General features: G+C 38.8%; 1 protein-coding gene across 5 annotated transcripts in view; it reads right to left on the bottom strand.

The window, feature by feature from the left end:
• The window catches only part of PARD3B (par-3 family cell polarity regulator beta), a 1,084,399-nt gene that overhangs the window by 425,184 nt on the left and 631,260 nt on the right, over positions 1 to 27,955 (bottom strand). For all 5 annotated transcript variants that reach the window (XM_063695123.1, XM_019022741.4, XM_019022742.3 and 2 more), the window contains 4 exons: positions 22,493 to 22,663; positions 18,299 to 18,431; positions 9,010 to 9,109; positions 1,578 to 1,693 (listed from right to left, as the gene is read on the bottom strand). In XM_063695123.1, the coding sequence (XP_063551193.1) occupies positions 1,578 to 1,693; positions 9,010 to 9,109; positions 18,299 to 18,431; positions 22,493 to 22,663 (520 nt within the window). The remainder of the gene's footprint in view (positions 1 to 1,577; positions 1,694 to 9,009; positions 9,110 to 18,298; positions 18,432 to 22,492; positions 22,664 to 27,955) is intronic.

Raw genomic sequence — 27,955 nt, 5'->3', positions numbered from 1 at the left:
TGAGGTAGGAGAATCACTTGAACCCAGGGGGTGGAGGTTACAGTGAGCCGAGATCGCACCACTGCACTCCATCCTGGGTGACAGAGCGAGACTCCATCTCAAAATAATAATAATAATAATAATAAAATTAAAATGTAAACAAAAATATTGATTCTGGACATGTCTTTGGTTTTTTTATAGATTTCATAATATTTTTTCTCTCTTAATTTAAAATGGGTGCTGTTTTTTCTTTTTAGAAACATAATAGTGGCTGCTTTAATTAAATGAGAAAAACAAATATATTTCTCTCCTCAAAAATAAGAGCAGTTTTGATCCACTCATCTTCTTTACAGAGAAGTTGGGAAGACAGAAAAGGAAATGTTTATCAAGCACTCTATGAAAATGAACTGCTCTTTAAATTATTAGTAATAACCTATGTCACTGTCACAAATTATTCCTTTGGTTTGTCAAAGGTTCACGCTTGAAAAAATACTCTTTCTGACCAGTGCTCAAGACAGCTTCCTTGTTAAGGTTTCTATCTGTCTCTCACTACAGGTGATTACAGCAAATGCATCCCAGTCATTTAGTTAATTTATACAAAATAGAATCAATTTCTCTTCTTTCATCATGATTGAACATTTTTCTGAACTCCTGTAAATGAGTAACAGATAAGCACTATTTATCAGATTGTTTGGTGGAGCACGCACTTTTGATTATTCTATTTTCTCGTTGTTACTAATAAAATATATAATATGCCTTGAGAAAAAACAATTGCAAAGCTTGGCCTCCAAGCATTCATGAGGCAATGGATATTTTGCTGAGAATTTATTGTATCCATACTTTTCTCTAATGATGTTCTCTCTAAGAGCCCATGGGAGGGCAGTGATGCTCTAGGGTATCTGAGATGTCCCAAGGCTTTCAGAACACAGTTAACAGGGGCCCTTGCTCTGCCATGGCACCCAACAGTCACCAGGAAGTTCCCCATGGTGCTCAGAACCTCAGTGAGGTTGTTCAGGCATGGACACAGGGTACCTTGACACCCTCAGTGTGGCACGCCCAAGAGACCCTTTTTCCCTCCAGTGTCACAGGATTTGGGGATGGGCATTTAAAAAGCTGAATCTTCTGCACTGATGCCATCCCTATCCATCACACATGGAGAAGAATAGAAGGAAGTGAAGCACTAAGGCAAAAGATGCTTTGAACCACATGATTTTCCCAGGCTCTGCAACAGGTATGCCCGCAAAGAGTGGAAATGCCCTGGCAGAAGCGAGGGTGCAAATGCAAAGGCAGATAGATGAGATAAAGATGCCTCTGGAATTCAGATCCTCCAGAAGGAATCATTTTTGTCATCTATGATGGGAGGATAGTTTATAGATCACTTTGTAAAAATAAATCACTTCTCTTTGTTTCACAAAGTGGGTAATTACAATTAAATGTGTGAAGAGATAGGAGGGTGGGATGGCCATTATCCCTTCCTCCAGGCTTCTGCAGACCTTGTTCCCTGAGGTTTGAGTTGAAGAAACAAAACCAGGACATTTGGGAAGATAAATAGGCTGAGGCTGGAGAGCTGACCTGGATGTCACCTCACCCTTGCTTACCAAGGTCCATGCTCTTCGAGGCTTTCAAATTAATTGATTCAGGCTGCCTGGCCGGTGTCACAGATCTGAAGTTGATGTGCTGATCTGGAAAATATACTGCTGAATCCACCCCAGAGCTGTGGAAGGAAGCCATATGTTGTATTTAGGTTTAGAATAAAATCTTTTAAAAAATGAGGAAGCAGTTCTCATTTTGAACACAGCCACTCATCACTCTGCGCAGCTCCCAACCACATATTTTCAACTAATTCTTAAATCTCAGGTTTCTTTTATGAGATGTAGCAACTCTGTTTTCATGTATTTTATCACACTGTACAATTTAAATAAAATATTCTCTGGGCAATATCGTGTTTTACTCTTCACTGATTTCTGCTAATTGGGATCCTGCTGTACACTATATAACTTCAAGTGGGTAAAGAGGGCCTGGAAAACACTAGCACTTCAAAAGATGTCACCGGATATTAGCAGAGCCCAAAAGCAGGTTAAGGCATTTCTGTGGACTAAGCTATGCCTATTTTAAACCACAAGTGAAAGGGTTGTATCCTTTAGAGAAAACCATCCTGTTGAATGACTGATGCCTGTAGGAGTTTGGTTTTCTACTTTATTTAGGTCTTTTTTCTAAAACTAATGTTAACACTAAGCAGACAGTCTGCTCATCAAAAGTGCCAAAAGGAAATAATAGGAAAAGCACAGTTGACAATTCAGACACAAGATACATCAAATGCCCATTATAGTTTTCTTAGTACTTGTTGGCAATCTCAAATAACTTTCCTTCTGCTGAATATTTTATTTATTTTGCTTGAGGATAGAGGGTATTACATAAGAGAATTATAGACAATGACTTAGTTCTTGTTTTAGACATAAATTTATATAATTTTAATAAACTAAATTATAGCCATTTTCTCACCTTGGCACTCTCATCTGTTTGGAAAGTAAATATGGTGGCTCATCTCATTATAATTGCTATTCTAATCTCAAATATAGTGAAAATCCAAATCATGTATCCTTACAAAATCTAAAGTATTGATGTTGAGTTTTTCAAACAGTTGGAGTTTGATACTATAAACAACAAAACAACAGCAAAAATAACTGTTTTGAATGAAAATCCTTCTAAAATGTACAAGAGAATCTCGACCTGAAATACCAAAATAAGTTTAATCTTTTCTTGAAACTCATCATCCCTCCATATTCAATATTGCTTTCAAGCAATATTAAAATTAGTATGCAGCAATAATAGTATTGCCAAATGAATAAATGAACCTCCCTTTTTATAATGCAGTGGGTAGATTAAGGAAGTACCTGTTTAGCCAGGTGTGGTGGCATGCACCTGTAGTCCCAGTTACTTGGGAGTCTGAGGCTGGAGGATCACTTGAGTCTAGGAGTTTGAGGCTGCAGTGAGCTAAGATTGCACCTCTTCCCTCCAGCTTGGGTGACAAAGGTAGACCTCATCTCCTCCACCCTCCCCCAGAAAGGAAGTACCCGTGAACCAGCACAGCACTGTGGTGTGTCTGGCCCACTCTAAATCCTGGCTCCGGTACTTACTAGCTGTGTCAACTAAGAGACTTACTGGACCTCTCTGGGCTTCAATTTCCTTATGTATAAAATGAGTAAAATTACACTCTCTGCCTCACAAGGTTGTTGAGAGAATAGAATGAGTGAAGATTTGTAAAGTAAGGACATTAGGGTCTGGTACAGAGTATGTGCTATAGAAACAGATAAATTAGGTAAGTTAACAAATAAGCAGATCAGTAAATTGTCCTACTTTTGCTTCCCAAAACACTATAAATTTCTGAGTTTTTCCCATTACCTGTGCTTTTTACAGTTTCTTTGACATCTCTGTTTTTGTCAGACTCTCAGCAAGTCTGTGACTAGGAGCCCTTTTCTCTTTCTATTTAGAAGGGTGATGTGGTTTGATGGTTAGGAGAGTGGCCCCTGAATGTCAGGGTGAGTGGCCTCAGTTTCCTCATCCATAAAATGGAAGAACAGAATTTATGACTCTTTAAAATTTTTGTAAGATATGTAAGTTACGTTATATATTGAGAAAAGTATCTAGCACACAGTAAGAGCTTGATCAACCTGAGCTATTAAGAATCCTTTTCTTTATTTCTGTAGGTTAGTGTGGTCTTCGAATGAGGGCCTAAGGCATTTACCAATGAAAAGATTTCACATGTTTTCATAAAAATTTCTCAAGAAATTTAAATCCTCTCTTTAGGGTTATGTAGCTTTTTTTTTTTTTCTATTTCTTTCCTGGTGTCTGGGTACATTCTCAATACATGAAGCCATTGATATATAAAGTGTATTAGATATGGTATCTAGTAATGACAAAATATGCCAATTGTGAACAAAAATCCTGGACCCACTTAGTGTTATTGACACTAGCCTGGCCTAATAGCAATACTTTCATTTTTTCAGCCCATTTTATAGAAGAATTCTGAGACACTACTGCAGACATGAGCTTTCCCCTGAGTCTTGGTGTTTGGAAGCACTTGCCTTTAAATGTGTCATTCGACCTTTATTTGCACTTAAGTTTTCCATCCTTTGATCTGTTGTGATGATGTGGGTTTAGTGTCAGAAAGACTCATGGCCTTCATAGAATCAAAAAGTTTAAGAGCCAGAAGGGATTAAAGGTCACCTCATCTCTCAGATAAGACCCTGAGGCTCAAAGAGGAGAGTTGGCGTTGCCAGGTCACACAGCTGGCCAGGGGCAAAGCTGGGACCAGAGCCAGAAGATCTGGCTGAAATGGCGGCCAGCCTGGGACACAGGTTGTTGCTGATCCTGAATCCGCAAAAATCAAGCCTTTCACTTTTAGTGAAGACTTGCTCACCTTTTATTATGTGGCTTACATTTTAGGTTTGCTTTTTGTTTCAATAGAATGGTGCACATCATGCAATAACAGAAAACTAAATCCTTAATCAAAGCAGTGAAAGCCTCCAGGGAGGAGGTGTAGGACCCTCATTAAAACATAGATCGGATTGCATTTAAAGTGCTCTGCTCAAGGCAGACTGAGAATCTACCCAACTGAACAATGTGTTGGTGAACCTGACTCATTGTCTTAGTTTATCCTCTTAAGCCAGGTGTTAATTCACAAATTAGGAATAAGAGCTCAAATTTTCCCCGACTCTTAGGTAGCAATGATCCCAATCCCCATTTAAAAAGTAAGGTGGCAATGACACTCGATGCAGTAACATCAAGCTAGGATCTGTCTAATAAAGTGAACTTTTATACAAATGTTGGCATATAATCAAGAAGGATCAAAGAAATAAAAGGCTGCACTGTACATATGAATGTAACAAATGCTCTTATGTACACATCTGATTATGTCCTTTAAATTGATCATAATGAGATATCTATCTATATACATACACATATATGTTACCAGCATTTTGATTGTGACCAAGTGTACACTTTGAAAACGTTTAATAAAAGGGCCCCCTTTGCTGTGGTACAAAATGGAAATAAGGCAAATAAGGCTGATATCAGATTGATGGATATTAAGGAGGCAAGTGAGCGTAATATAAGTCATAGGATTAGAGCCAATGTGGGCATATAGAGCACCAGAATAATGAGTGAGTGTCGTATTGAGTTCATGTGAAAATATTTTAGACATGTAAGTTAGACTTGTAAAATGGTTTGTAACTTTATGCTACATATCTCGGGTGTTTGGATTAAGAGGGTGACACAATGATTAACTATAAAATACGACATTTTAATTTTGAAGGGAGTTAGCATGTGCTCATGGCTGAGGGGGCTGCAGTGAAGGCTGTTGGAAGCTGGAAGTTGACAGCAGGCCAAAGACATGTCTTAGATAAAGGCCGTGTTTTCAGCATGAATGACCAGAGAATCTACCAAATAGAAACGATACTCAACGTCAAATTATGCTGCCTAATGAATAAGTAAGGGTAGCATGAAACATATGCCAGTGTTTGACTATGGTGACAAACCAGGAATGTAAAAGATGTATAAGAGCCAACAATGAATGTTCAAGAACTGTCTGAGGTGAAAAGGTGGGGGATGAAGATTTTGAGAGGCAAGACAAAAACCATGATGTCTGAAGTCTCAGGTGTCCACAGATGGACTTCAACAATTGGCTTCTATGAGTGAGAGTAGTTTCAGGTATGTGCATGAAGAAACAGAGAGAGAGAGAGAGAGAGAGAGAGAATATGAACATGTGGGGAACAGCCCAATGTTGTCTAAACTGTTAATAATATTCGATATATTCTGTCTGCTGCTGATTTAGCTTCAACTCTGCCTGAGATCTCACAGTAAGTTTATTTCCTTTATATTTATTTATTACTTAGACCCACATATTATAAACTTTTCTGTAATAATCATTGCATAATAGTAAAAATAGGTTGAGCAATTTCCTGATTTCATTTTGTACAGGCATTAAGTTTGATCAAATTTGTTTTTCTTTCCTCACGCCATAGCAGTTTTCTCTTTTACAAGATTAGCCTCATCCCTCCAACACCCTTTTTTCCTTTGAGAGGGCTTTTCCTTTTTTTTTTTTTTTTTTTGAAAGGCAGAAGGCAGGAGAGCCTTTCTTGCTCAATTCTCCTGGCTCCCTTCCAGTCCTTCCTCCATCCCAAGTTTCACACATCCAACCCCTGCTGCTGCTGGTCACCTAGGCAACGCAGCAGCTTGCAGCATGGTGCAGGTCACACGATCCTAGGAGGGGAGAGTTTCAAGGCTTAAGACTTGTTCCTTCCATTTTTAAAATATCTCTGCCCTTTCTTCTCCACCCATGCTTCTGATCCCTCCATCCAGGCCCTGCTCTTCTCTTGCTAGTCCCAAGTCGGAGCAGCCTCCTTGTCTATGGCGGCTTCTGCCATTCCCTCCACCCTCCGTCACTGAAACTGCTCTGCCTGATACTGTCATCTCCGGGCTCAAAGCGCTTCAATACTTCTCCACTGCTCTCCAGAGAAGCATGGCACCCATGGAGCAGGGCAGACAATGCCCTTCCCATTGATTCTTCCCTGAGATACCACAAGCTTTAGCCACACTGAACACACGCTGCATTCTTTCCCATCCCTGGTTTCCTTAACCTAAATTGCCCTTCCCGCCACTTCTCTGTCCAGAGAGCTTTCTTCCGTTTTCCAAGAAACTGCTTAAACACTGCTCTCCTGTGAAAACCTACTTGACAACTCCAGGCAAAGTTAGTGGCTTCTTCCTCTAGGCTCCCATTGCATTTTGTATCTAATGCTTAGCTGGCTGCATCCTAATTATCTGCGTGTCTGTCTCTAAGAGGACGCTGCATTTCTTGCAGGCAGGGATGCTTTCCAATCCATTTGAGTTCTTTCTACAGTGTCTGGCTCAGAGCTCCAGAAATACTTTTGAATGGATGAGTAAGTGAATGAATGACTTAATAACCAAATACTGCAGAGTGGAAAAGAAGAATGAAGTCTAAGACAATGTCACACTTTTGACTGAAAGGAGATTACTGTTGATGATTAAGAGAGCAGTTCTAATAAAGAAGTGAGAACAGAGGCCTAAAACACAGGGGACTAGGAAGGAAGACGTGAAAAGAAGATGGAAGTTACTAGTTCATACCATGTAATGAAGATTTACAGCAGCGAGGAGCAATATAAACTTTTTTCTCTCCCCAATTCACAAAGGAATGGCTTTGCAGAAAAGGGAAGGAAAGAAATCCGTGGAGACTTTGAAGCCAAAAAGACAGTTGCTAAATCCCAGGTGATCTCTGAACCACCTCTCTCCCTTGAAGGTTTCTCATCTGAGTGCTTCTCTCTAGCCTCCCCTGCACAGATGCTCAGTACCTCTGACTGCAGTTGCCCTAAAAGGTATCCAAAGAGTCCTGGCTTCCAGGGGATATCAAACCTCTTCCATTCACCCAATCCATGTTACACACACAAAAAAAACCCAGGTTTCATTCTGTGTATTACCTGCGAAAACCCTGCAATAAGATTGACTATCTACCAAATGAAGTCTGCATACCTTATTCTTGCACTCTGGGCTTTATCATCTGGCTGATCAGCTCCACCTTGTACAATTCAATTTACTCTCCCGTCTCTATGCTGTTTCTTCTGCTGCCCTTCCCTCCCGAAATGCCCTTTCTTCCTGGGCTCATCTCATGTCCACCTGCTATTCATGAGTTAGGGTTCAGCTCAAATGACACTTTCACCATAGTATTTTCCCTGATTCCTTTATCTGGAGGCATTCTCCTCTGCCTCAGATGCTCAGAGCATTTTATCTACACCTTCTGGTAAATATCACTTGGAACGCTTGTGTTCCAGTCGTCCCATGAGTCTACCTGTCAGCCTACCAGCTTCCTGAAGACAGGGTTTATATCTGATTCAGCTTTGCACCATCCCAAACATTTTGCACATATATACAGGATAAACAGTAAGGTAGAACAAATGAAATTATGTTTTAAATGGCTTTTTTTATGCCACCAAACTGTCATTTTCAATTCAGAATCGAGGCAGGCAATGGAAATGAATGGACAAAATTAAATAGGTCCACATTTTCTTTTATGAAACCCCTAGAGACACTGATCTAGAATATTATTATGATTATCAATCTAGTTCACGAAACTGTAGTTAGCAAGATAACTGACTTCAAAAGTATAAGAATCAGAGATAGCTAAATATAGGTGAGCTTCCACCTAATAAAGTTAGCTATACTCTAAGGCATGCTGCTTTATTTTTAGCAGACTGTATTAAAAAACATAATAGGAATGACACTAGCATTGCTGCAAGAAAAATGAAGAAATTTCACAGGATTATCATGGGACACAGAATGGAATAAAATACACAGTTTCTAACAGCCATAATAAATACAGAAAATAGCAAAGGGACAATTTAATGATTTTTAAAACTCATCAGAAGAACAAAATCTATGAATTCCCCTTGTCAAATAGCATGTATGCTTAGTAAATCTCTCTCGTTCTTGTGTGATTCTAAAAATTATTGATTTTTTTAGTTTCTATTAGAGAATGGATATAATATTGGGTACCCTCTTCAATATTTTAGATTATATATGGTGTTGCTTTAATTTTTAGATTCCATTAACTTTCTTGGAACATCTATTTTTAAAATACCTCTGGGGTTTGCCAATTACTAATAAAAACCCATAAGCTTCCTATTTTCTCAGTTTTGTTTTATACCTTCCCATGTCACTTTTCTTTGAGCTCCATGGCTCTAGTTTTTAAATTTGTAAATGAAAGTTCAACCATTTTCTTAAATATTTTAATAATTTAAAGTGAATCTTAACAAATACCAGGAAGCAAAATATGCCCAATCTAAGCTATTAGCTATGAGAAACTTTCACTGAAGCTTTCGCTGGAAAGGAATTATAGATACTATAAGACTTCCATTCCAGAAAGAAATAGAGTTAAAATAAGTTTGCTGAATAAGGTTGCTGTGTTCTCCCAGAAAAACAATAACAAGGAGCATTTACGATATATCATTTTTTCAATACCTGTGGCTGTAATCTTCGAGGCCCAATTCCAGAGCAGAATGCGGTGTTGGAGAAGGTGGAACTTCACTCTCGGCCCATCCGTCATTGGGCAGCAATAGATCTATAAACAAAGAACAAATGAAGCTGTATAAAGTGGAAGCAGAACCATTCGATGCCTGGTTTGGTTTCAGTATCTCTCTCAGACGCAGTTTTAGCCAACACATAAACCAGCCCTGAAATAAATAAGTTCTCACACAGAACTGAAGGATCCTTATGAGAATGAATACTGCTTGTATGAGGAAATCTAAGCCTGCTAATACGTTTTTATACTGGTGACCTGCAGGCAACCCCTAGCAAACCCACTCCACAGACCTTGACTACCTTTTCCCACCAACAAAAGGCTGACACATACTCATTACCTGTGATTTGTGGAAGATTAACAAAGTCATGTTTTATGCCTTAACATTTTTGTAAACAAGACTCTATAGTGAATACTCTGGATTATATGGTGATTAAAGCATTTGCTTCAGTAGCAAAAACTTCTTTTAAAAAATCACGATATAGTATATCTGTTCACCATTTAGACATAGTGGAGGTAAACACACACACACACACACACGCACAAACACACAAACGTGCGCTCTTTTTTTCTATCTGTGCCATAATGGAGACATCTGAGTTTAAGGCCTTATAAGGAAAAGACAGGGGTCTAAATCCTGGTTTTCCCATCTACTAAAAATGTATACTTTTCCAGTTTGTTCTGTACTGTAAGAATAGACATGTATCTCTAATATCACCACAACTAACAAGTAAGGTTGTTGAGATCTTATTATACAGCAGACATTATATTAAGCCTTGTATATTATTTCATTGAATGCTCATAATTACTAACCATATTCCCTAGTGTATGAAAAGCATTATATAACATCGTGGTAAAGTGCATGGTTTTTGGAGCAAGATTGCCATGTTTCCAACCCTACTGCTGTGTGAACTTGGCAAATTACTCAACTTCTCCAAGCCTCAGTTTTTAAAGCCATCAAGTGGCAACAAGAATACCTTTACTGGAGGAATATGAGAATTAAATTTTATTTATATATATATGTATATATATATATATGTGTGTGTATATATTTATTATTATTATTATTTTTGAGATGGAGTCTCGCTCTGCCACCCAGGCTGGAGTGCAGTGGCACGATCTTGGCTCACTGCAAGCTCTGCCTCCTGGGTTCACGCCATTCTCCTGCCTCAGCCTCCCGAACAGCTGGGACTACAGGCGCCCGCCACCACGCCTGGCTAATTTTTTGTATTTTTAGTAGAGACGGGGTTTCACAGTGTTAGCCAGGATGGTCTTGATCTCCTGACCTCATGATCCACTCATCTCCGCCTCCCAAAGTGCTGGGATTACAGGCGTGAGCCACCGCACCCAGCCACACTAAATTATATTTAAGCAGTGATTTGTAAATGCATACTGTTAAGTAAAAGAGGATTATTATTCCATAGATTGTAAATTCTACTTGTATCTATTACAGTGACATATTTGATAAGATATGTACCTGATTTGTCCCTGAATGACAGAATAAGAGACAAATATCTCTACCCTTGAGAACTGCTGTTGGTGATAAAACCTGCTTTGGCTTGTCCACGTGCTGGATATGATGGTTAATTTTATATGTCAATCTGACTGGGCCACAGGGTACCTAGATATTATTCTGGGAGTTTCTGTGAGGGTGTTTTTAAACAAGATTCACATTTAAATAAGTAGACTGTCCCCTCTAATGGGGTGGGCCTTGTCTAATCACGTGAAGGCATGAATAGAACAAAAAAGATTGCCTCTCTCCTGAATAAGAGAGAATTCCTCGACTGAGTGACTTTGACATGGGACATTGGCTTTTTTCTATCTTCAGACCCAAACGGAAACATCAGTTCTTCCTGAGTCTCAAGCCCGTTTTGTCTTCAGACTGAAACCACGCCACCAGCTTTTCTGGTTCTCAGGCCTTCAGACTCAATCTGCACCATCAACTCTTCTGCAACCCCAGCTTGCTGACTCATCCTGCAGATCCTGGGATGTGCCTGTCTCCATGGCCATGTGAGCCAATTCCTTATCATAAATCTGTTCACACACACACACACACACACACACACACACACACAAACTTGGTTCTGTTTCTCTGCAGAACCCTGAGAAATACACAAGGCAAGGACTTGCTCCAAGCTCTGCCCCAGGCACTAGACTGATGTGGAGGTAGTTGTAGCACAGCTGACATGCCCCTTGGGATGAAGCTTGAAGCAGACCTGCTAAGTAGTTGACCAGGGGGAAAGAAGCACAAAGGCAGCGCCTGCACTGTGCCCCTGCACCACCTCCAACCCTAGGGGCCCATTGATTTGTTAGTGGTGGCAGCAGTCAGGCATTCAAGATTTGCTAAGAGAAACAGAACAGAAGGACTGTAATGTAAATTGGGGACAATGGACATCCTGGGACAACTTCCTTTCTGTTGGCTCTCATCTTCTATCCTCAGCCTCTCAGTCCATCTTCCACAGTGATGGTGAACGTATTTGTGATCATGTAACTTGTTGCTCAAAATCACTTCAGCTGCACACATTGCCTACGGAATAAAGGTCTATGATCCCGGCAAACAACTTTATCTCCCATTACCCTTTAGCTTACCATTCCCTGCCAACACCCCTGGGTGTTCCTGCCTCAGTATCTTTGCTTATGTAACTGCAAAACCTACTCTACCTGTCAAAATCCTACCCTTCTCCCCAGGTCCACCCAAATATCACTTTTACTATGAAGACTTCGCTGTTGCCAAGGATCTGTCACTTTTATAACAGTGGCCAAGAAGACCAGTGCCCACTCTATCTGTGCTCTTCCTCTCTTCCTGGGCATATGGCTGGACACCATTGCTAGGGCCTCTTTGTCCCTAGACTAGTTCTTGCAAATGGAATGTGGGCTGCTATGATAAATGTCATTCCCAGTCTCAGTGGTTATGAGAGGGTGCACCTTCCTCACTCTCTCTTCCTTTCCCCAACTATATCACCTGAAAGCCAGGTGACGAGGTGCCCAGCCACCAGTGGAAGGAGCCTAGGTCCTGTAATCACTGCATGGAGCACAGCTGCCAAACCTCATTGTGCAGTGACAGGACCAGGAAATAGACTTTCACTGTCTTTATCTATCCAGTGACACTTTAGGTTTATCTATTACTTAATATTATGTAAAGTAATTCTTGGATAGCATTTATCAAATGCCACTTTTGCAATGAACTATGTATGTATTTATTGTTCTATCAAGCTATTATCTATTTATCTATGTCTATTTCTTTTACTAGACTGTAGATACCTTTCTCATGTTCCTCTTTCTCGTTTTTCCATGTCTTCTACAGCCTCTTCTCTAGCTAGTTTTATTACAATCATTAAATTTAATTTTTATTACACTCATGTGAACCATTTATCGTTCTTTATGTGTTTATGTGTTTTTCAGTGTTTTTTTTTAAAGTGGTGATCGGTGCAGAGGTAAGTACCTTGTTTGTTGAGGTAAGTATCTTATTTGTTGACTCTCTATCCTTGTTACTTTTTTTTTTTTCTTTTTTTGAGACAGAGTCTCACTCTGTCACCCAGGCTGGAGTGCAGTGGTGCGATCTTGGCTCACTGCAAACTCCGCCTCCTGGGTTCAAGCCATTCTCCTGCCTCAGCCTCCCGCGTAGCTGGGACTACAGGCACCTGCCACCAAGCCCAGCTAATTTTTTTGTATTTTAAGTAGAGAAGGGGTTTCACTGTGTTAGCCAGGATGATCTTGATCTCCTGACCTCGTGATCTGCCTGCCTTGGCCTCCCAAAGTGCTGGGATTACAGGCGTAAGCCACCACACCCGGCCCCTTGTTACATTTTTTAAACAACATATTCAGATGCTGTAAGGAATTTTTATTTTCTTCTGGGCCCAAACACCTTTGTTAAGCCCTTGTTTCAGTGTAAAAGTCTGGAACTCTTATCTCCTATAATAATATTTCTGGATTTCGTTGAGTGTACAAGGTACAGTCTTCTTGATGGTCATTTCATATATATCTATGCCTGTAAATGTTGACACAGCATTCCCTGTAGTCATTACTTCATCGATGGCCAAATGGCTCTTCTTTTTAATTATCATCTTTTGTTGTTATTTGTGTTGTGGGATCTATCCTACCAAGGCCACATCAGAAAAGAATGAGTAAAAGAGATTGTAACTTTAGACAAGAGGTCAGCAAGCTATGGCCCTGGTCCAAAACCAGCTTGCCACCTGCCTTCGCAAATAAAGTTTTACTGAACAGCCATGCCTATTTGTTTATGTATTGCCCATGAGTGCTTCTGCTCTACGATGGCAGAATTGAGTGATGACAGAGACCTACAGTCCAAAACCTGAAATATTTACTATCTTGCACTTTAAGGACAAAGTTTTTTGACCCCTGCTTCAGACTATTCTTAAGGACAATAATACTACTGCATTCACCACTCCCGATAGTGTATTCTGCACAATGGAGGTATCCAATAAACATTAGCCAAATTGAAACGTATAATTCAATCTTGGATAGTCATTCCAGACGCAGTGCTTTACATGCTATAGAGGGGTAGATACATGCTGGTCCCCAGAAAGATATACATTAGAAATAATTCTGCTATGATGTGTCTCAGAGGACCCCAGGGAATATGGATCCAGAGAGACAGGTCACAGAACCATCACATTTGATTTGAGATGGAGATGAAAGGCCTAACCCAGTGGGTGATGCTGGGCAGACTTGGGGGCAGTGGGTGCTTAAGACAGGAGTGCACTTGAGCTGAAAGAGGAGAAGCAGGAGAAGAGCTATATGGGGGAGACAAGTGCAGTGAAATGAGAGGTAATGCTAACCAGAGGCAAACTGCATGAGGCTATTCCTCGGCCTAGGGTAAGATCTGCCAGCAAGATTCCTCAGAAAATACAGTGTTGGTGCATTTCATTACCATTCAAATGCTTAACAGGATTTTATAGGAAGCCCCGGGGACACAGCCTCCATCCCTATTACCATCTTGAAGCACCACACTTATTTCATTACCGGCATTGCTAGCAATTCTTCAGTACAAATGTGAATTTTCTGGTATTACTATTTCTACAAACATTAGTTCTAAAAATGCCTTTTTTCTGTGTAACAGCTTGACAGGAATAAAAAAAAATAAAAACCAAGAACTGTGGGTGGTATGTACTATTATTACAAAAATAAATGGAACACAGAATATCAACATTGGATTTTTAAATATACAAAGGAAAGGAAAAAGGAAAGAAAAAAAAAGTCAATGTTTTGGCTGTAACAGCTCCTCTCCTCACTAGACATTACATTTTGTCAAGTTAATCTTGTTTTTCTAAAGAAGATCCTTGAAAAAACTGGTAGTGGCAATCAACATTCAGGTTTTATAAGCCTTAGTGGCCTGTTACCACCTGACATGGATCTGAAACTCAGGAACTCCCAATAGTTCCCTAAATATAAAATGCCATTAATATTACAAAGAGGTGATGGCCATGATACTCTTTTATAGCATCATGTTTATATATTCTGCTATAATTTTTTGGTCTCTAAATCAATAGGCTTACATAAAAAGTAAGAAAATTTCATCTACTGGCCTCTAACAATGAAAATGTAATAAGTCTGTGTTTTGATAGGCCTAAATTTTATAATCTAGTATGGTAGCACAGATCCACAAAGAAAATATAATAATAGATTTTCTCTACTTTTGAAAAAATAATGTTTAATGGAGTCACTTTGGAAGAAAGAGAAACAGGAAACTTGTAGATAGTTAATTTATATATTTTTTTCACTGATGTAGAAATTGTTCTAACTAAATCTACGTCCTGGGAAGAAAAGAAGAGACAAAATCTCCCAGCGGTTATCTGAGGCCACTTGTGCCCAAAGGACTCTATTTGTACAGAAGATATACAAAGTCTGAACATTCTATTGAAATTCCAAACCAAATTATTATTGTGTTGTATTTTTAGCATGCACTTGGAGTGGATTTTCTTATTTTTTTTTTTTCTGGATGTATCCTTACACATTAACTACTTCTATGGTTTCATTAGTTTAGCCTTTGCTATTCTTTGCAGAGATATTATTCCATTTACTTAAGTATCTCAATGTCTTCTGAAAATACATCTTGTGTCACTTAAGGCGGATATATTCTGAGAAAAGCTTCGTTAGGCAATTTTGTCCTTGCATCAACATCATAGTGTACTTACTCAAACCTAGAAGGATTAGCTTACTCTGGTAAGCTCTGTGGTATAGCCTATTGCTCCTAGGCTACAATCCTGTATAGCATTTACTGAATACTATAGGCAATTACAACACAATGGTATTTGTGTATGTAAACAGAAAAGCTACAGTGAAAATACAGTATAAAAGATAAAAATTGGTACACCTGCATAGGACACTTGCCATGAATGGAGCTTGCAGGACTGGCAGTTGCTCTGGGTGAGTCAGTGAGTGAGGATGAGTAAATCTGAAGGCCTAAAACACTACTGTACACTACTATACACATTACAGACACAAGGCACTTAGGCTACACTACATTTCTAAAAAATATTTTCTTTCTTCAATCTCAGTAACTTTGTTACTTTATAAATTTTAATTTAACTTTTTGAATCTTTTTAATAACAGCTTAAAACACAAACACATTGTATAGCTGTAGAAACATATTTTTTCTTTATATCTTTATTCTATAAGCTTTTTCTATTATACTTTTTCTTTTAACCTTTTAAACTTTTTTGGTAAAACCTGAGACACAAACACACATTAGCCTAGGCCTAGATAGGGTCAGGATCATCAATATCACTGTCTTCCCCCTTCATATCTTATCCCACTGGAAGGTCTTCAGGGTCTATAACAGGCACAGAGCTGTCATTTCCTATGGTAACAATGCCTTCTTCTGGATACCTCCTAAAGGAACTGCCTGAGGCTGTTTACAGTTACCTTTTTTAAAAAATAAGTAGAAGTGTACTCTAAAACGATGACAAAAATTATAGTATAGCATTAGGAATTTTTCAGCTCCATTATAATCTTACGGGACCACCATGATATATGTGGTCTGTTGTTGACCAAAATGTCATTATGTGGCACATAACTGTATTTTATAGACATTAAAAACAAAAGGTACTTAGTGTTCATTTAGATGTCACTGGTGTAACTAGGAATTAAACTCTAGACTTAGACAGACAGTGGGCCACATGTTGCTAGAGAATTAAATGCCAATCAAGTTATATGAAATCTAGATATTTTAATACAGATGTCCACATTTGTGATCATAAGGTAGAAAGAAGACTGTTTTATTTTGCAGAAAACTTGCCATTCCTTTCCCAGGCTCTTTTGCTACTGCAATTCAAGATTTCAGAAGGCAATCTTGTTCTGTCAAGAAAATTTTTAATTTCTTTTTTTTCTTTGAAACAGAGTCTCCTTGCTCTGTCGCCCAGAGTACAGTGGCACGATCTTGGCTCACTGCAAGCTCCGCCTCCTGGGTTCACACCATTCTCCTGCCTCAGCCTCCTGAGTAGCTGGGACTACAGGTGCCTGCCACCATAATTTCTTTAAGATGAGAAAAGACATACTGAGTATTTTTTTTTTATCTGTATACTAAGTAAAGTCAGCTTCTTCTTCTTCTTTTTTTTTTTTCCCCCATAGTAGCTGGGATTACAGGCATGTGCTATCACATCAGACTAATTTTTTCTTTTTTTTTTTTTTTAAGTACAGATGGGATTTTGCCATGTTGGCCTGGCTGGTCTCGAACTTCCGACCTTAGGTGATCTGCCTGCCTCGGCCTCCCAAAGTGCTGGGATTACAGGCGTGAGCCACTGCGCCCGGTCTAAAGTCAGCTTCTAATGGGCATTCTCAGTAGGTGAAAGGACTCCAATAGTTTCAAGAGACCAATATAAGTCAGACCCATGCTGTGGTTTGGAAGACAAACTGAAGACAGGGAGACAGGAATTGAATCCAGACTGTGCATGTATCAAATACGCATTTGTGAGTAAATTATAAATTATTTACTCTCTCTGACTTTCTAGACCTTCATTTGTAAAATGAAGATAATATTATCCACTTTGAGTCTGCATGCAAATTGCTCAACACAGTATCTAACAGACAGTAAACACTTAATAAATGATAGCAGCTGTTGCTACTACTCTTGCTAAAATGGAGGAATTCTGTGGAAAAAACAACATCCCATTCTAATGAGACAATTTAATTCTAGAGCCACCTCAGATTTACAACTATGTTATGATGGAGTAATTTCACAGCTTGGAATTTCTTTCCACATAGTTAAATTATGATAACATCTTAAGTGTTCAAAATATAGGGACTGATTACATAATATATTGTACTTACCTTCAAAAGACACTATGCAGCTACTGAATGTGATATTGTAGAAGAATATTCAATGACTAAGAGGCATATAATGTGCTATTAATTTTAAAAAGAAATTTCCTAAACATTACATACATTTCATTATTTCATTTTTTGTATAAAATATTTTCATTAAAAAGTCCTGAAAGATATACATAAAATGTTACTGATTAGGATCTTTGATAGAAGTATAAGTAAAATTAAATTTTCTTTTTATTTCTTTTCTCTAAATTTTCTGCAATGAATATGTATTGTTTTTGTAATAAAAAATTTAAGTTATTAAAGAAAAGAGATACAGGGAGATAAAACAATTTTCTTGGTGACCTGAAGTATATTTTTTAAAAGACAAAGAGGAAAACCCAGATTTTTTTACATCTGGAGTCGGCTAGAAATGGGATCCACATTAGATAATAAGGCAAAACAGTGTAGCAAGGCAATAACAAGAACATTCCAACCATCACGAGATGGTTTCAGGTTAGGATATTCACCCATTTATCATACTCATATTAGAATTGAGGATCATCTGTGAATCACGCTATGACCATTTTATGGATTATAAATCCATACATTTTAAAATTTTGGTAGTTATTTATTTATACGTGGTAACTTCCAGTATTAGAAGAGCTTAAAAAATAACAGTTTGCCATCTTTGATTCTCCAGTGATCGTTTGTTTTATATATAACCCTCCATGTTTGGGGCAGCAAGCACAGAAAGTGTCACTTAAACTAGAGACATTGCCAGGAATCTGATTCACAAGTTCTGAGTCAGCTCTCCCCCCACTCTCTCAGTGTTTGTGACTCCGAGTAACAAAGTCTGCACTTAGTCTAATTAACTCCCCTTTACTCTTTTTTTTTTTTTAGATAAAAAGACACTTTTGTGTTTTCTCACTCCATTTGCAGTGGATAAAATGAATAGACTCTTACCTTTCTGTTTGTCTTGTGGACTGTAAGTGCCAAGTGCATGCAGGATACTATTATCATTTCGCCTAGAGGTGGTTACAGCATTTTGAGAGTTCTCAAAGCATGGCTTGGAAAATGCCCCACACTCTGCAGGATCCTAAGAGATAAAAGTAAAAATTACATTTGCATTTTTAATATGTTCCAACTTGGTCAGTTGAAGCAAAGTGAAAGAATGATCGCTGTATGAATAGTCTTTCAAGAGTCTATTACACTTAAGTCCTCAACTGTGGAAACTCAAAATGGCCCTATCAGTGAAAACATCTTTGAGTATAAAATAAAAAGTACTGACACTGTGGTGCTAAGGATTAGGAGTGCTGATAGCCAACACAAAAGAGGATTAACTTTATTATTCTCTTTTCCCACTTATAACTGGCTTCTTTCAAATTTTCTTCCATCTGGGGAATACAGCTTGTGGCAGTGTCAACACAAGAATACAGTTCATGCCAAGGGTGTTTCTCTGCCAACCAGCTGGTTCCTCTCTCTCTCTGCGCCTAAGTGCATATGCTCTAGGACAAGTCAGAATTCAAGCAGGTTCGCCTCTGAAATACCACCAGTGTGTCTCTGTGCAGATACTAGGTCTTTGGCCAGGAGCTAAATCAAACCGCTGTGATGCCAGACAGCAGTTCTCCTGAGGGTTTCCCCCCCTATATTTCCCCTTCCTATTTTGATTTTTACAGTCTGTAAACACATTCACAGTTTTCTGAAAACTGCTGTATCCAGAGTAACACCCCTACGATCCATCTTCCACAGGTGCTGAAGAAGGAATTATTGGAGGATGCTGATTATAGAGAACTCTTAACTATTTTTTTTTCAAAAAGGTTGGAGCAAAGAGAATTAGGGTATGCTCTTCTTCGTATTATTTGTCTCAATAACAGATTTTAAGAAAGTAAATGATTCGGAAGCCATCTCATGGCTGTTCCCTTGACCATTTGTGAGAAGAATGTACCACAAACAGCAACACCCATCTGATTCTCAGAGCTCTTCTGAGTATAGCATTTGGCTAAAACAAAGCATTGGATTTATATTTTCCTCTTTGGTTATAAAAATTCAGTGTCAAGCTAGTCACACAAAATATCTAAAACATTCCATTTATGCATTCTTAATAATTAAAATGTTTTCAGCTGCTGAAGGTCCTTTAGCTTTTTGTCAAGGCTTGTAACACTTTTCCCACACCCAGTGTATTACCCTTTCTTCTGAACTGCTAGTCAAACTGAGCCTGGTATAGGAGGCAAGCTAGTCCTAAATTAAAGCTGGAGCTGCAGCAGGAAAGAGAGCTAGGGCTTGCTTTGCTCAGCCTTGTGCTTTGATTTAACAATAACAACAAGAACAAAATACTTTTTTCTGCTTCCCCAGCTCTTTGATAAATGACATAATCGATAACCCAACAACTGATCAGTAACCAGCCTAATTAAAGTATTCAGCCTGTAAAATAGAGCCGTCGCAGAGCCCTCCATTAGTGTCCCAGCCAATAAAAAATATAATGGATTTTTAAACATATTCTGCTTTTGCCACGATGAGCTGGCAGCAGGGAGGGAAATGTTTTGGGGAAAGGAAAAACAAAATCAGGTCATAACCCATTTTTTAATACCAAGTCTCTAGGCTCAAATAGAATTACAATTGAACCTCAAGCTCATCCTTTGAAAAATATGTTTCTGTTTAAAACGATTTTGATTCAATCAAGGGCTCATTATGTATTCTTCACAAGGTCCTCATCAAAACTGTTTACATATCTTGTACATCTGGGTAATGCGGGAAAAATCCCAACAACTATATATTTTGACTTTTCTTAAGTAGCTTCTTCAATTTTTGAGATATCAATATAATGTTCAAGCAACCATTTTGGTATTCCTGGCAAATCTAACTAATTGATTTGCCTGAATGTATCAACAGTGCTGAGACCTTTTTCTAGGTTATGGATGCTTTTTATTGTACTGGAGGGCAAGTGCTGTTCCACCAGAGAATACAGCAAAAACATGAGCACACAAAATATGCTCTGACACAGTGAAACACAGATTTGAAGATCAAATAGTTGCAATTTTTTTCAATTTAATAAAGATAAACTGTACATTAGTCTTCTGTCTTTATACGAAATAATGCTCTTTAATCTTCATGGGTACCGCAGAGATGCTCAGTAGCCGAGAGTCAAGTGCCTGCTCATTCCCCATGGAAAGCATGTAAATATTACGGAAACTAAAAATGGATCTTGTTTAAATGTCCTCATAGAAAATGCTTTTTGACCCAGTTCTTATTCTTGATCAATTCCCTGGTGATTTACATTAACATGGCACTTCTGATGGCGGGCAACAAATGAGAGTTTCATACTTTCTTCTGATGGAATAACGCCAATCTACCCCAGAGTGTGAGAATTAAAATGAAAATACCTGCAGTAAAGGGGAATGCAAATAGTAAAGTGTGCCAACTCGATGAGCCAAAATATATAACGCCTATCTGCTGTCATCTACTAACTCTTTTAGAACAATAGTCATTTCTTTTTTAACTTTTGCTATCTGCACAGGTATGTTATGCTACAGCAGTTTCTTCCAGACTCTTCTATTAGTTGAGGTATCTTTGTTTAAAAAGTCTTAAGGGAGATCTGATATGCAGATGCACAGAAGGGATGACTCAGGCGTTCGCAGTCCATCCTTTCAACTCTCTCCAATAAACGGGTTCCATGGAGTCCTAGGGCTCTAGAGTAAGAACTATCCTAAACCAGATGGGGCCAATTCTCTCAGGGCAGGAAGTGGCAGATAAGGGTGTTATAACTAGGTACATAAGTAAAGCCCATTAAATATTTATGGAACACTGTCACTTAAGCAGACACAAATGTTGAAAATAAGTTCATTATATTTAGTCTCCAGTAATTGGCCAATTTAAATTTATTTAACATCTACGAGCTTATATAAAGGAGAGTATAAAAGGTACAGCTACTCCTTGCCGGTAGCTGATAATAGAATAAAGTAAGATAGAGCATATAACTTTACTACTCAAGTTTACTCTCTGAGATGAAGTAAGTCTCAGATGTGACATTTTCATTCAATCAATATTTATCAAGCATCTACTACATGTGGAAACCAAGGACACATTAAGGGATAAAACAGACAACAATATCTGTCATCTATGAATACCCAGCACTAAATTATGTATGTACTTACATAGCCAGGAAATAGCAAATCTAGGATTGAAACCCAAGCAATTCGAAACTCCAGAGCTGAAGCTTTTAACTACAATGAGCCCCACTACCATTAACTCTTGATTAACTTGATAAAGCTTTCATTTTTCAATTATTAAGCTGAACTCTTTATTAAAACTAGTACTTTATATTAGCTTTTTAAATCGTTTAATTTTGTATATTATTTTATTACACAAACACAATTTGGCCTTAGAGAATATCCTGATATGACAAAATGTGTGATTTGCTGATGTTTTTCTTAACTTTCAGTACTATTAACTTTTTCTTCTTACCTTTTTCTAAAATTATTTTATGAGCATTTAATAATTATTCTTCATATAACAGAAAATAATGTTTTAGGTATTTTTATGTTTATATGCATAATGTTAAGAATATTATTATTAAAGCTATCATACACTTAGACTCCATGTGTAAGTGAAAATATACTTGATATTTTAAAAAACTTATAAAAAATAATAAAAGATTTCAAAAAACAAGACTCCCATTTATTTAATAACGCGAGCAAGCAGCTTGTTTAATAAATCAAATGTTAAATTAGTTAAGTCTCAGGTCTGTATTACTTATATGCAGATTATGGAAGAGAATACAGAGAGCTGACTGCATTATAATGATCTCCACATTAAACATTGTACACATGTGATTAGACACTTTCTAAGGTATGGACACTGCTAGCATATCAACCAAAAAAAGTATATAAAGATGTTTATGAACAAGTTCAGAGCTCTTGGAATTTCTGGGGGAAAAAACTAGAAATTATAGACCTGTTACATCTGATAAATGACTTACTTTATATGCACATTTTTACAACTTTCTATTATACCTAAAATACACAACCACCTGTTCCCCATCAAAGCCCTTCTGGGGCATATTTTCTCGATATGAATCTAGCTGCCATACTAGGAATGGAAGTCTGCATATTCTGGTGGCAATTTGGGCAACTGGCTGAGGAGAATCAAGATTTGTATCACCTCCATTGGTCTCTCTGGCCTCCTCAGAATCACCAACTGGATCATCCCTCGGATGTTTCCCTCCATGGACATTGACCGCCTAAGTGTTTCCATAGCTTCGTGGTTGGACTTTCCCAAAAGGGATTCCCCATTAACTGCAATCAGCTGGTCATTCATTCGCAGACGACCATCCTAAGGCAGAAGAAAGAAAAACAATATTCAACAGAGAAAAGTATGGTGATGACATGTGGCATTTTGGGGAAAAGTTCAAGTTTAAAAATGAAAAAAAGAAAAAAAAAACAACCTAGCTGTTAGAAGTGATTTATTTTCCATGGCAGAAAAAGGCTCTGGAGCTTATCAAATAGTCACAAATACCAGTTATAATGAATTGTGTGAAAGTATTTTTTAGAAATCTTAGAGTCCTGAGATGCAATAATTTAGACATTTGTATAATGCCTCTTACCTAAATCTTTGGCAAGCATGCTAATCTGACCTGATTCTGCCATTTGCTCTGGCAGAGACCATGTTGTTGACTCAAGGGAAGGGGGTTTGGAAACCAAAGGAGGTAGTCACAACTCTTGAAAGGAGAATTTGCCTTTTCAGGCACAAAGAGGCATCATGCATAAATGCTGTGTGCTTGACAGTAGTAATGTATCTCCTGATATCATTGCTAGCTCTACTGAACAGTACTAAAAAAAAACAACCACATAATTTTGTCTAACACAACCACAAAGTTGCTTGTCTGCCAAAGACCACAGAGGTGTGTAGAAAAGGGCCAATTTGCCCTGATATCTTCTGGTGGAAAAGCTTGACAAAAAGAATTGTCAAGGTTTTTTCGAAGAGGCTCTGATGAATGAGTACTTTCAACCAGCATCTTCAGGAAGAAATACCACTTACTACAAAGCACAAAGAACCTCGGCATATGAATACGCAGCCCAGACTGTGGTCTCATTCACTTTTGAGTGAATGAGGCACTGACCATCTCCAGCCAGAAGTCCCTCATAAGCAGAGGCCTAGATCAGTGGCTGACACACTGGGATGCCTGCTCTGCCTAGAAAAGAACTTGAAGGGACCACAATGCATTTCCCCAAAGGCAGCCCGGGAGCAAAGACGCTTGAAATGTTGACAGCCAGACTCAGGGGACATGCTCTCTACCTATTCTACACTCAGGTAGAAAGTTCTTGCTATGAGGCACAGCTGTGATTACAAATGTTATCATGCTGCTGCTGCTGCTGCTGCTGCTAATAAAGTCAACAGAATTAACAGCAGGTGTGTAACAGTTTACCCTTACAGAGAATTCTTCCATAAATTACCTCCAGTGATTCTCACAGAACCTAAGAATTTAAGATTTATATTTTCAGAAACATTTTACAGAAAAGGAAACTGAGGCACAAAATGTAACTTGTTCCAGGCCATGAAAGTGAGTCAAAGGTTTCCATGAATCTTGACTCTTTAGTTCTTCCACGACAATTCCCTTTGTTTCTTGTCTCTAGACTACAACTGCGCAACACAAAAACAGGGAAAGGAAAATATTAAAGAGTTCTAGTGGTGAGAAGTATCTGGGATTTGTGGTCAAATTAACAGAACGAAATGTAAAAGAAAAAAAAAGTAAAAGAAAAAAAAAAGAAATGAGATAGCCAGACACACACAATGAACAATAGAAACCAACCAGACAGCTTTGGGAGGGAAACTGTGCGGACGGGTCGTTAAACTCGGACTAATGCAGTAGCAGATGGCCCGAGGAAGTCCCTCTGCTGATAGCGGAGAAAAGAGAGGGCGTGGTGAGAGCTGCTGTTCCCCAGAGCCAATGCCCTGGTGAAGACACACTGCCCACGCTGCCTGCTGGAGAGGGTGTTAGCCACGTGGGATTGCAGGGGCCGCCCATAGGAGGACACACCCACTCGGGGAAGAAACGGAGATGGCAGGGTAATGGGATCAATAGACAAAGGCGTCAAGTCAGAGATGTAAACTGTTTAAGTGGACCGCCTCCTCAGAGCTTAATGTCCCCTGCCTTCCTCTTGTTTCCCCATTTCACTTAACCTTTACCCTAATTTGAAGCAAGCCTGGAAATGAGATTTACAGGAAAGGCCAAACAAGAAAGAAATCTCTTCATTTCTGTTATCCAATTTTGAGTGAGGCACAAAAAAGCATAAGGCTACATGAAATGGGATATGACGGGCTGGGCACGGTGGCTCACACCTGTAACCCCAGCACTCTGGGAGGCCGAGGTGGGTGGATCCCCTGAGGTCAGGAGTTTGAGACCAGTCTGACCAACATGGAGAAACCCCGTCTCTACTTAAAATACAAAATTAGCTGGGCGCGGTGGTGCATGCCTGTAATCCCAGCTACTCGGGAGGCTGAGGCAGGAGAATCGCTTGAACCGAGGAGGCGGAGGTTGCAGTGAGGCAAGATGGCGCCACTGCACTCCAACCTGGGCAACAATAGCGAAACTCCATCTCCAAAAAAAAAAAAAAAAAAAGGTGGGGGGAAACAACAAAAACACCCTGAATGGTTTCGTTATGTGATGTGAGATACAACTGGAGAAATATTTCTGCTCTATTGTCATATAAGAAGGGAGAACTATTGGGCTGAATCTTGTTACTAAAAATCGTTTTAGGATGACTGGAGACTGATGTGTGGTTTTTAAAGAGGAGGAGGAAGCAGAAGAGTTGAATCCAGTTCCTGGTCCTAGTCCTGTTAACAGGAAATGAGGTTAACAGGAAATGTTGAGATTTTGCAGTGCTTTGTCTTGGCAGGACACCTCATCTGCTACGACAGGAAGAAACAAGATAAAGATGGAAGCTTTATGGGAACCTCTAGAGATGGAGGGAAGGAAATATGAGTGAGATCCCACCTGGTAATATCTTGTGAACCTTTTCTGTGAAGTATGAGACAACGTCAGAGTGAAGAGGTAGATAACAGACAAGAAGATAGGAGAACATTTTTTTGGTAAAATCTATCAACAGTTATTAAGCACAAACTTTTTATTTTTTATTTTTTTATTTTCAGTTACATTCTAAATCTCAAGCATGCAGAATGACACTGAAGTAGGGCATGTTTCCTGTAACCAAATCCCAAACAAAAAGACAGTTCAGGTCACCTCAGGGCAGCTGAAATTTTTTTTCAAAGACATTCACATTCATCACAAGCATCACCAGAGAGTTGTGGGTGCAATAAAAATCCACACACTCTCACTGTCAGGCTTGGCTGGTCTGTTGTTATTGGTGTGTGCTTTTTCCTTTATAAGATAAATGATGTGTAATTTCATTAATGGCGATGCCAGTAAGCACCATGTTGTCCTAACATTTAGAATATAATCACTGAATTTAGAGCTGGAAGGGTCCTTAGAGGTCATCTCGTCCAACCTCTTCCGTTTACAGATGAATTATGGGATGCCCAAAGAGGATGAGGAACCATTTATCGAACACTTATTAGGAAAAGGCACTTCCACAGATATTAGACTTGTTCAGCTAGTTAAGGTCAGAATTGGAACAGAATAGCCCAAGTTCTGAATTCCACAGCGTCCCTATTCACCAAACCATTCTATATTCTACATAGATGACAATGACAAGTCCCTAAAGGGGTAATGCTTCAAGAAAAAAAAGATTTTCAGAACCAGAGAGGACAATATGCTACCAGATATCTCCTGGAAGGGAAGACAATATAAAATCAAGACACACAACAGAAGATATGGAGACAGGAAACTGTGCAGGGGCATGGCAGAGCAACCCAGAGGAGGAAAAAAAAAAAAAAAGGCTGTCTACCTACTTAGCTAGACATCCATACATGCACGTCTATGTCCAGTCTTGACCTAAAATGAAGTTGATTCAATGAGGAGCTCATTATTCAAAAACTCATCAAATCTCTCTCAAAATTGTGTATGTCCCATTTGCTTTGGAATAATTTGGACAAAGAAAATTAGCTTTTTATGGTTTTTAAAATTAATATTATATTCTAGTAAATATTTAGGCATGAGAATATTAACTTTCGATTGACTTTACATAAATGAATTCAAATATTCAAGGATGTTACTTGGTAATTCTAGGATATTTATTTCATCTGGGTTATGCTTGCAATATTCACACACACACACACACACACACACACTCTCTCTCTCTCTCTCTCTCTCTCTCTCTCTCTCCCTTTCTCACCCCTTTTTCTTCCTCTATTACTCCCATCAGACTCCTAAGCAAAAATACTTCAATTATGTTCCCCGCTTCTGGTATCCCCCCATAACCAACTCCATCCTCAAGCTAGAAAGGAGTAAAGGAAATTCCCAAAGGGAAGGAAAACATATTAAAAAGAATCAGGAGGACAGAGTAAAGACAAAATGTAACTTCTTCAGTGCACTTTAGAATGAAAAAACCTGGTATGAGGTTAGGTCTTCTCCATGTCCTGGCATGGTTTCAATCTCATCAGCTTTAGTTGGTCCTATCACAGTAGGACGCACAGAGGACCAGGAGACAAGACCTTTGAGTATGACATCTCCCTTTTACTGAACACCTAATGTAGGCTAGTCCTTGAGCATGTCTTTTGCATATATTTGCCCATTCATTTCTTACAGCAACCCTGTGATATAAATGCTACTCTCTGCTATTTATGAGATGTAAAGATGAAGGCTCAGAGAAATTAAGTGACTTGTCAAAGGGTATGGTCATAGCCAGGTCTCCTCATCTCTCAGGTTAATGACATGAATCCTTTATGCTACGTTGCTTCTACATTCAGACTTTTAGAGATTATTAAAGGCACTATATTAATGACAAAGAGTTTCTACTCTGTGCATCATGCTAAACCCTTTACATGTAGCAGACAATTTACTCCTTATAGAAACCCTGTATATTTGAGATTGCTGCCCCCATTTTATAAAAGAAGAAATTGCAGTCAGAGAGGTTAAATGAATTGTTACAAGTCATGTTTCTAAAAGCAGATGTGAACTAGGTCTGGGTCACTCTGCAGCCCATGTTTTCAAACAATCTGCTAGTGATTTTTAGCCTTTATTGGTTCTTAGACTCCTTTGAGAATCTAATAAAAGCTACAGATACTCATTTTTGACAAAAAAAAAAATTTACACCAGGGTCTTTCCACAATTGTACATTTGGGCCAGATAATTCTTTGGAGTGAGGGGTCGTTATGTATGCTGTAGGCTACTCCATGTGTCCTCTAAAGCATATTTATGATTGCTGGGGGGTCCAATGACCTTGTAGTTCATCCCCTGTGGTATATTCACTGGTGCCTGGGTACTTCCTCTGCCATGATTACTGGCAATGTTGTGTGGCTTAATCCACCTGGCTTGGCAAATTTTTTGTTAAACCCTCCCCCCAACTGCCCTGTTACCTCTAAAATTCTAATGAATACAGAGGAAAAGTAAGAAAGCCAAGGCAAAGAACTGAACTAGCCACTGAAGAATATGAGAGAAGCATGAGAAAGTGGGCTGCCTTTCCCAGGGGTAGCTGGCTGTGGCCCAAGGCCAGTCCACATTAGTCC

This window comes from Gorilla gorilla, chromosome 11, assembly GCF_029281585.2.
Source record: "Gorilla gorilla gorilla isolate KB3781 chromosome 11, NHGRI_mGorGor1-v2.1_pri, whole genome shotgun sequence".
Lineage (NCBI taxonomy): Eukaryota > Metazoa > Chordata > Mammalia > Primates > Hominidae > Gorilla > Gorilla gorilla.
Note: the sequence above shows the minus strand (reverse complement) of the source record. Positions and strands in the feature narration are given on the sequence as shown.